Source organism: Lates calcarifer, linkage group LG8 (genome assembly GCF_001640805.2).
Source record: "Lates calcarifer isolate ASB-BC8 linkage group LG8, TLL_Latcal_v3, whole genome shotgun sequence".
Taxonomy (NCBI): Eukaryota; Metazoa; Chordata; class Actinopteri; family Centropomidae; genus Lates; species Lates calcarifer.
In genome coordinates, this window is record NC_066840.1 from 24,351,067 (window position 1) to 24,361,149 (window position 10,083).

General features: G+C 40.5%; 1 protein-coding gene across 2 annotated transcripts; it reads left to right on the forward strand.

The window, feature by feature from the left end:
* The first annotated feature begins 454 nt into the window (after positions 1-454).
* LOC108873753 (ubiquitin-conjugating enzyme E2 2) lies at positions 455-9,542 on the forward strand. Of its 2 annotated transcripts, XM_018662046.2 has the most exons (8): positions 455-849; positions 5,567-5,630; positions 5,736-5,767; positions 5,959-6,036; positions 6,609-6,714; positions 6,799-6,892; positions 7,626-7,677; positions 8,832-9,542. In XM_018662046.2, the coding sequence occupies exons 1-7, from the start codon at positions 826-828 to the stop codon at positions 7,672-7,674; spliced, it is 447 nt and encodes a 148-aa protein (XP_018517562.1). In that variant the 5' UTR covers positions 455-825; the 3' UTR covers positions 7,675-7,677; positions 8,832-9,542. The 2 variants fall into 2 exon arrangements, with proteins under 2 accessions (XP_018517562.1, XP_018517563.1); XM_018662047.2 differs by lacking the exon at positions 7,626-7,677.
* Positions 9,543-10,083: the final 541 nt, after the last annotated feature.

Here is a 10,083-nt window from a genome sequence, read left to right on the forward strand (position 1 = left end):
AAGAAAGAAAGGCTGAGAATCTGACAGTATTTAGATGTTTTTATTCACAGTGGGGTCAGAGTTTCTGATGACCTTCATTCTTGATTTTTTTATTTATTTATCTGTTTATGTTTTGTTTTGTTTTGGGTGTTATTTAGTAATAAGAGAAGACAAAAGAAATGCCAAGAAATTTCCAGGTACCAGCAGAAGAATGAATCGTTTTTCTCAAAAAATATCCAGAATTTTGAAAAATTGTCAAAAACACAAAGTCAACATTTTAAGATTGCTTATTTGTTTGTCAACAGTCAAAACACATCAATGCCGAGTTAACACAAATTATTAATAATTGTTATTATACAGTGGGTGGCCAACAAGGGGCCCAAGAACGAGCTTTTGTCCCGGGGCCCCTCAGCGAGTAAACCCGGCCGTGCTGCCACCATGTTGCTGGGTGTCGGTTTTCGGTGTCTCGAAACAGAGTCAGAGTGAGACCTCCTGCTCCCGGTGCTCTGTCAGCTGTGTGTAACGGAAGACATTTTGAGCTGTTGCAGTCGGTCCGCTCCGGTATTTGAGTGGCAGCCTGAAGTCGGGGCTGACGCGGGCGGAGAGCCACTCTCCAGACTGAGCCGTACTCGGTGCAAAAATAAAAAAGACGAGATCCGAAAGAAAACGGTTGTAGTTTAACGGCGTATGTGTAGCCCAGCTAGCTAGCTTAGCACCACAGAAGCTAGCAAAGTCCTAGATGCTAGTTAGTTAGCGTCACCTAGCTGGCCTGCCCTCCTCCTCCTCCTCCTTCTCCTCCTCCTCCTTCTTCACCTCCTCGACAGCCGGTCCCTTTCACCAGACACAATGGCTTTAAAACGAATTTCCAAGGTAACAGATTACAATTTTCCCACATTTAATCAGAGCTAGTTCAGCGTCCAGGTGACGTTTGTGTGCTGTTAGCTTTTTAGCTAGCAGCGTTAGCTTGTTGCTAACGATGACAGAACGTTTGACGTTAAATCGGTAAATTATTGGCTGGGGTTTGGTGTACGATGCCAGCTTTACAGCGGCGTTTTAAGGCGTTATCTGCGTGTTTTGTTTACATGTATCAGCGGGACGTAAAGGCAGGTTTTAGGCAGACACACTCCCACCCTTACCCCCCTTCCCTCCCCCGCAGCGGGCGTGTAAGGCTCCGGATCAAACAATGGTCGAGTTGAGTGACCTGGTGTTAGCTTTAGCTTCTGTCACTGTCAGGCCTTTAATTCACATATATTCTGTTTCTGGCATTAAAATAACCCTGAGGCTAAAGTTAAGCACTGACACAGGCTGACTGTCACTTTCACTCCCAGCCTGAAGCTTCTCTCTCAACTTCACAGCGAATAGACTGCTGCTCGGGGTTTGTTTTTATTATTATTTATATTTGTTCTGCTCTCAGTGACACGCTGGGTGCCAGATAACAAAACCAGACTGTTACAGGCCTTGAAAAGCATTGAATTCAGTTCCCTTTAAAAGAAACAAAAAGCCTAATAGAGGATTAAATGTGATTTCTTTCCTGCCTCAGACAGTAACATCACTTACAACTTGTGTTGATTTTAATAAGATTAGTTTATTTTTTAACTGGTGAATCTCTCATCAGTGAATTATGAGTTGTGGTCTTGTCGACCTGTTCAGTAATCCATACATGGGTCCAGGTGGTATCTGTCTTTATGTGTGACACTAAAAAGATCTAAATTAGATTTCCTGAATGCTGCAGAAACCCTCTGTTGAATAATATTTAGAATAAATTGTTTACACATTTTGAAAGTTTATTTTTTTCCTCACACAAACATTAAGAAGCTGAATATGTTTTCATCAGGCTGTATCTGCTGGAAGAATAAACTGATAATAATCAGTGTGACCCAGGACACTTTCCTTATCGACTTAATCAACTGATTATTTGCTTGATTAATCAATTATTTGTTTTTTTTTTAAGTAGCAAAGAACAGTCCACGTTATGATTAATTTTATTTTAGTCTGATTAACTGACTAATCGCTGCAGCTCTACCATTTAAAACTGTTATTATTTACTGTATTGTTATTTTAATGTGGTAGAGCTCAGTGTGCCGGCGTCTGGTTGATGTCAAGCAAAACACCTCTTAAAATCTGATGAAGCCTGTAAACCTGAAACAATAAGTCAGTTAATCAGTTGACGTTTCAGTTCACTGGTTCCAGCTGCTCAGATTTGACTGAATATTTTTAGAGTTTGGTCCAAAAAAAAAAAAAAAAGACATTTGAAGACATCAACTTGGTTTTGTGACGTTTTATCAACCAGCAGTTAAATATTAAAGACAGCAAAGAGTTTACTCCTCCATCTGTTTGTTTGTCTTTGTTATTGTGCAACTTTCAGTGTTGGAGGAAGTATTCAGATCCTTTATACAAGTAAAAGTTCGACACAATAACAAACTAACTGTGTAGGAATCCTCTCCACAACATTGTCATACTTATATAATGACAGTCTGAGCCTGTTTTTCCTGCTGAACCGTTCATGTTTTTTGTTGCACAGCTCTCACTGAATATCATCAAATAAATTAAAGGTGTTCTGGGTTAAGACAGGTGTATGTGAGCCTCTTCTACTCTCTGCTTCTTTTTCTGTGCAGCAGGATCTGAAAACTCTGTCAGCTTAAGTCACTTTTTATATTTGCACAGCAGAAACTAACGTAGGTGTGAACAGGATCTGGGCTGCAACCAACATTTACTCTGCCAGTACTTATTTAGGATTAATCGTCTTGTCTACAAAATGCTGGAAAACAGTGAAAAATACTTGTCACAGTTTCCCACATCCCAGGATGACGTCTTCACATGTTTTTCTTTTGTCTGATTAACGTCCAAATTACAAAATAATCAATTTACTGAAAGAAAAGCATCAAATCCTCACATCTGATGAATTAGAAACAGGAAATATTTCGCAATTTTGCTCAAAAAAACGACTTAAATTGTTGTTTAATTACCAAAATAGTTGTAGATTTAATTTTTTGAATGAAATACTGTTGACCTTGACTCCTTATCTTCCTTAATATTCATTAAAAATACATATAATCTGCAGATAATGACAGAAAAGGATTAAGAAACACTGCTGCTGCGAACACAGGAGGTTAAAACAGACAGCGGAGGATCTGAGGAGTTTCCAGGGGACGTATTTAGTTCAGCGTGACTTTTAATTTTCAGTGACATGTTTAAAAATCCCAGTATAACCAGTGTGTGTGTGTGTGGCTTTAAACACCAGCTGCCTCTGTCAGGGTTTGAGTTTCTGACCGGGCCGTCTGTTTTCTCGCCTCCTAAACTCAGTCAAACCTGAAAGATGAGCTGTGTGTGCCGAGCCTGTATGTCACATACCAACACACACACATGGTCGGTTTGGCTTCAGGGAGGCTGGAAATACAACCCCCCACCACCACCTCCACCCTCACCCCCCCCCCCTCGTCCATGGCTATATCCTGATCTGGCCCCTCGACTCCTCTGTCACAGAGTAAAAATAGATGCTGCTGCTTACACATCAATACTGGCCTGAGTGTCTCAGTTTGTTTTTAATGATGCGTTCATGGACCAGATAAAACTTCAGCTGTTTCAGGCTAAAGTTCGCCCTTCAAAATAAAAGTCTCTCCTTTTTAGTAACGTTTGGCTGAAGTTAGAATAATTCATGAACTCATAAATGTTTTTACAATCGATCATTTTGTCTTTAAAACCCAAAAAGATTCAGTTTACTGTGAGATAAAATGACCAAAATGCTTTTTTCTATTTTTAAATTTTGCTTGAAAAATGACTGAAACAATTAATTGATAATCATGATGAGGCGATCAGTTGTTGCAGCTCTGGATCGTCTGATCACAGATGTGTGTTCCCAAGGTTAAGCATCAAACTTAATAAATTAACTAAATTGGTTAATAAAACATCAGAAAACTGAAAAATGTCTCATCACAACCAGTTTTTCCAAAAATGAAGCAAAGAAAAGATGGAAATCCTCACAAATGATCTTTCTGTCGATCAGCTGATTGATCTGACATCTCAGTCGAGCTTTTTTGTCCCTGATCTCGATCCCAGTTCACTTGATATTTATGGATCTGATCTGTGTAAAGATTAACTGAGAAGATTCGACGTTGACGTATTGGATCTGTTTGAGCCACAGAAAATGAAACTGTTGGTCGATTTCATCAATTAGTTAATTGACATAAAAAGAATTTCAGTCATTTTTCAAGCAAAAATAGTGAAAAACAGCTTCTGATTTTCAGGATTTGACACTTTAAATGTCAATAGATGGATATTTTTTGAGGGATTTTGGACTGTTACTCGTCGGGGCAGGACTCAGGACCTCTGGGGGTGTCCCCTGGATCAGACTGGGATCTGGGAGAGGACAGAGAAAGACTTCAAACCCAGTATAACCTCTGTAATGGTTTTTGTAGCATGTTTTGTTTACGTAAACCACTTCTGCAAAATCCTCTCAGTTCTGCTTCTGTCTGATCGCTCAGACGTCTCAGGGTCAAACCTGTGAGTCGAAGACCAGAATCTGCAGATCTGAGGTCAGTGTCGTGTTCGTGTTGTATCAGATTTACGACACGTTTGTGTGACCGCAGATCATCCACGCAGAGAGAGAGCGGTTAGAGGGTGGAGGTTTTCTCCGTCATCTTTCACCTGGTTGGATCTGATCAGCTGTCAGCTCCTCGCTGCAGCTGCAGGAGGAAGCTGCTTCATTTGTTTGGCTGCTGATGAGTTCAAACAGGAAACAAAATGCAAAACAACACACACGTGTTGTAGTTTTGGTTCAACCAGGATCAGAGGCGAGATTACTGACTCATCAGAGTAATTTAACAGATTACAAATAAAGTCTCCCAGGCTTCGTCGACAATCAGTTTTACGTTTTGTCGTGTTGAGTCCTCGTAATTCCTCGTAAATCAAAAGAATTAACTCTTCATCTGAGAAAAACGATGTACAAACTGATTAAGTTAACAGCGACTCAACTGACCGACATCTGAACCACCATCGTACCGTTTAGGGAGCGGAGTTAAACTGGCTTCGTATTACAGGCCTCAGGTGTCAGATCACATCATAACAGCAGAAGTTCTTCTTCTTCTGACAAGTGTCACCTTCGATCGATCCGGTTCAGACTGATTCTCACGGGTCAGCAGTTTTCTGAGGCCTGAACCATGAAGCAGGATTAGAGGTTAGCGAGGTAACTTCAGGTTTAACTCCAGGTATAAGACGGTGGTTCACTGAACAGTTTGGTTTGCTGAATATTTTATAACGATTTATAACGGAATAACGATTAAAGACATTAAGAAGAAATCCTCAGCCTGACTGGAAATGATTTCTACTGTTTCACCTTGTTAAACATCATTCTCGGACGTTGCTGTAACTGAATTAACCTGCAGGTGTCAGCGTTTCTTCTCATGTTACGTTAAGTTCTGATAAAGTTGCTTGAAATTAACTTGACTCCGGAAGCTTAACGAGTTGATAACCAGCGTCGTGCGGCGGTTTAGTGAAGTCAGATAACGAACAGGTGTTTTTTCTTCTGATGTTTGTGGTCGAGTTTTTCTTCTCTGACCTCCTCCTCCGTCGTCTTCCTCTCCTCCTCCAGGAGCTAACCGATCTGTCCAGAGATCCTCCGGCTCAGTGCTCCGCCGGACCTGTCGGTGAAGACAGTGAGTCCATGTTTACTTTTCTTCACACACACACAAACACACACTGTTTGTTGTTGGATATCTGCCTCATTAACCTGCTTTCTTTCCCTTTTTCTTTCTCTCCAGTGTTTCATTGGCAAGCTACTATTATGGGGCCTGTAAGTATCAAACAGCAACATGTCCTCACTTGTTTTTTAAATAAATGTCGACAGTCGAGTTAAATCGTTGTTTGTTGTAGATACATTTTCACTTTAAAAACATCAGAAATCAGAAATAATCTCTGTCCAGACTCAGTGTTAATGTATTAATGTGTAACCTGTGTTGTTGTGTCTGTGTTTTCCTGCTGCAGCCTGACAGTCCATACCAGGGAGGGGTTTTTTTCCTGACTATTCATTTCCCTACAGATTATCCCTTCAAACCACCCAAGGTCAGTGAACGCCTCCTCCCAGACTCAGAAACATTTGTCCCTGCTTTTTTTGTATTTTAAGTCTTTGTTTTTTGATTAACCTTTATCCTTTAACCTAAAATACTGGTTCTGGACTCAGTTCTCACTAGAGATCAGCATTTGAGGAAGTTTCCTTGATCAGTCATCGGGTAAATTAACTTGATTATTGATTAATCATTATTTTTTATACTGAAAATGCCTGTGGCTACTAAAGAAAGTGTGTTTTTATACTCCAATGAAATTAAAGTCCATCAACAATCCTCTGAAACTAAACCTCTGAGTCAAACCCAACAAATTAACAAACCAAAGCTACAACAGAGGTCACCTTGGCTGTTCGTCGCTGCTTGTTTGACGCTTATCAAACAATCAATCGATCGAGCAAATAATCAGCTGAGGATGAAATGAAATCACCCAGATGCTGCGTCTCCTCGTCTCTTTTTAGCGATGAAGTTTAAAGAGGAAGACGAGCGCTGTGGCTGAGATCGTTTTCATCTCGTCCACAGACTCTGTTTGTATCCTGCTGCTGAATGTTGATCTCCTGTTTCTTCCATCAGGTCGCCTTCACAACCAGAATTTATCACCCAAATATTAACAGTAACGGCAGCATCTGCTTGGATATATTGAGATCACAGTGGTCTCCAGCATTAACTATCTCTAAAGGTAAGAAACACCCTGCGTACGATGTGAACAGATACAGATTCATCTGTCGACTGTTAAACGTTCCTCCTGTTTTTCTCTCCACAGTCCTTTTGTCCATTTGTTCTCTGTTATGTGACCCAAACCCTGACGACCCGTTAGTGCCAGAGATCGCCCGCATCTACAAAACAGACCCTGTTAGGTGAGTTCACACCTGTTCAAACTAAAACCTGCAACACAGGCCGAGCCAGCATCGACACAACTGTAAACCTGTTGAACGTTGTTTTGTAAACAACTGTTTGATGAGTTCACACCAGCAGAATAAAAACGACAACACAGAGCGAGTTACCGTCTAAAACAGACGCTGTTCTGTTGATTTTAGAAATAAAATAAAGTGATAAAATCCAGGAATTTTAGTGAAAAACATCATAAAAACACAGTTCTCCCTCCATTTAGAAGCTTCTTTAACATGTTTTCTTTCAAACTAGTAGAAAGAAAATACTCATTTAGATGTTTATTTTACTACATTTTGTCTGTTTGTGTGTAGATTTCAACTTCAGTTCATATCTGTAAAGGCTGTTTTATCAAAATGAGTTTTTTCTCGCACTCTGAGTCAGAAATCTCCTCCTCAGCTGCTCTTACAGTCACCAAACCTTCCAGTTTTACTCCTGTGGATATTCTGAAGGTTTGTACTGAGGGGTCTGTTCGTGTATCATCCACAGCCTGATTTATAGAACATTTTATAACAAAAAACAGCTGGTTCAGTTTAAGCCGGAGTCCAGGGCCAGAGCAGATGAAGAGAATTAAATCTGTGAATTAAAGAGTTTGGTTTAAAGGTAAAATCAGGTGCAGGGAGGCAGTTAGATCTAGATCTACCCTGAATCAGAGACCTGTGCCGAGGTTTCTAACCCGAGTGTCCTGCTCGTTGGTCTCAGGTATAACAGACTAGCCAGGGAGTGGACAGAGAAGTATGCCATGCTGTGAGGGGTAAGAGCCGAGCAGAGTGACTCACCTGAGCTGCCTGCTGCTGCTGAAGCACGTCGATGCAAAGCATGGCTCCAAAAACAAACACTGCTGCTCCGTGGTTTTTACCTGCATGAGACACAAAAACAGAGAAGATGAAGCAGAGAGAGAGAAAAACAAAAAACACCTGCGGACTTTCTGGTTCTGTCACAGTCAAATAGGTCCTGGTTTTCATTTCCAGAATATATTTTTAACTATAAACTAACAGATGGTGAAGTTTAATCAGTCACAGAAACACTTTATTTTCTGTATTTTCAGTTTCTCTTATCAGAGGTTTTAAAGCTGTGATGTTGAATAAAACAAACTCAAAGATATAACATGTTAATGAAGCAGAGGTTGTTAGGATTGTGTGTATCTACAGTATTTAGACAGTTACACGTGTTTTTAAAGAGTCTCAGCTTTAATCTGAGCAGGTTTACGTCAATATTGAAGTGGAAGAAACAAAAAAACGCTTCCTCCGACACATTCTGTCTTTTCTGCGTCGTTCAACATTTATTAACGTGAAGAAACTCAACACAGCGGCACAGAAGCTCCACCGCCACCTACAGTTTTACTGGTGTAATCACAGAGCAAAGCTCAAGTATTAATGCTCACGGCGGAGTGGGGTCTGTGTCGATCCTTCACACAAATATAAACCGAGCTTTAAGAGGTGAAGAAGAAGATGAAGCTCGAAATGTCAAAGGTCGCTGGTCACATGAGAAACTAAAGCTCGAGTCCTGTGAAGGAGCAGAAAACGAGTCTCTCCAGGATGTCTTCACGACCAGAACCGCAAACTGTCCCACAGACATCCTAAAATACGTCCAAACAGTCCAACGGAAAGTTTGACAAGACAAGGAAAAACTTGATTTTTAGGATTTAGTCGACGTTCTTGCCGCAGAATTCTGAACCATGTTAAGAGTTTTAGTACAGATGTGTTAGAATCATCAATCAGGATTTCAGAAAGAAAAGACTAAACCTCCTCAGATTAAAACGAAGATCTGTCTAAATACTGTAAAGAGAGACTGTGTGTGTGTGTGTGTGTGTGTGTGTGTGTTTTGAGGCATGGCATCGTCCCTGCAGTGTGTGTGTTCACCACCTGACGGTCCTCACCTGTGTGTGTTTGTGTTTTTTACCTGCAGGTACAACAAGACAGCTCAGGACTGGACTCAGAAATACGCCATGTGATCCACCTCCGACTCTCACTGCTGGAATAAAAACTTTGATTTTCTCATGTGGCCCCTTCCTCCCCCCTTCCTCCCCTCCTCCCCCTCTCCTCTCCTCCCTCCCCCACCGGTCTCTCATCAGACGATAACAGCAATTTGTTCACATTATTTTGTCCCTCGTCCTCAACTCTAACGCTTTTAAAATCCCTTTCTTTGCCCTTTTCTCTGCTTTCTAAAAAATAAAAATAAAACGAACAGTGAAGGGCTGAGGACTCTGAGCTGTGAATGTGCCAACTGCAAAACCACAAACCAGAGTGGACTCACTCACTGAGGAGAGAACTGTTACAATAAATAAAAAGCTGCAGGAGAATATGAATATATAATAATAATTTAATGCATGTCAGTGATTGGTTCATGTGCTGCTGAGAACAGATTTGTCCACTTTAAAAAAAGAAGAAGAAGAAACGACAGCTTTCTTTTGGGAGTTTATTCTGTTCATGTGTTTTTTTTTCTTCTTGTTTTTGAGGTTTTTGTTTTTAGACAAAGAGCCGTTAGTTCATCATTCATCCACAACACTGTTCTCCTCTTTTTGCACTGAAGATGAAACTCAAAGCTCTCGGCGGCTGATTGATCAACTAATAGCTCTGTGATGTTTTTTTTTCTCAATAAAGTTGGAACAAATTGCAAGTTCTGGTGTCGCCCTGTTTTTGTTTCGTCGTGTAATGGTTTCACCTACCACCTGGGGAAGTCCTGGAATACCTGGAAAGTTTGGCAATGGGGTTTCCAGGCCTGGAAAAACACCTGGAAAACAAGAGGAAAAAGGTCGGTGACATTTCAGATGCTTTATCTTGACCCGGTGTCAGCTCAGTGAAAAAATATATATATTCTACTTGTTTTTGAAGCTTTCGACCACATTTCATTGTCTTCTTCTGCAGATTAATTCACTCGGTTGTCATGGAGATTACTAGAAATGTCTCCATCTGCAGAGGAAGGCCATGAGCTGTGGTCGAAAGCCTCAAAAACAAGACATGAGTGAGAGTTTTTGTTGTTGAGCTACAAAATGTGTGTAACTGACAGTAGAGGAAGTACTCTAATTAGTGATTAAGTGTAAAGGTGGAGCTAATGTTGATTAATTTATAAAATAAAGTCTTACCTGTAATAATCCATCACAGTTCAATTTATTAACCTGAGTCTTCAAAGTAAGAAAAGTATAAAAATAAATGTAGAA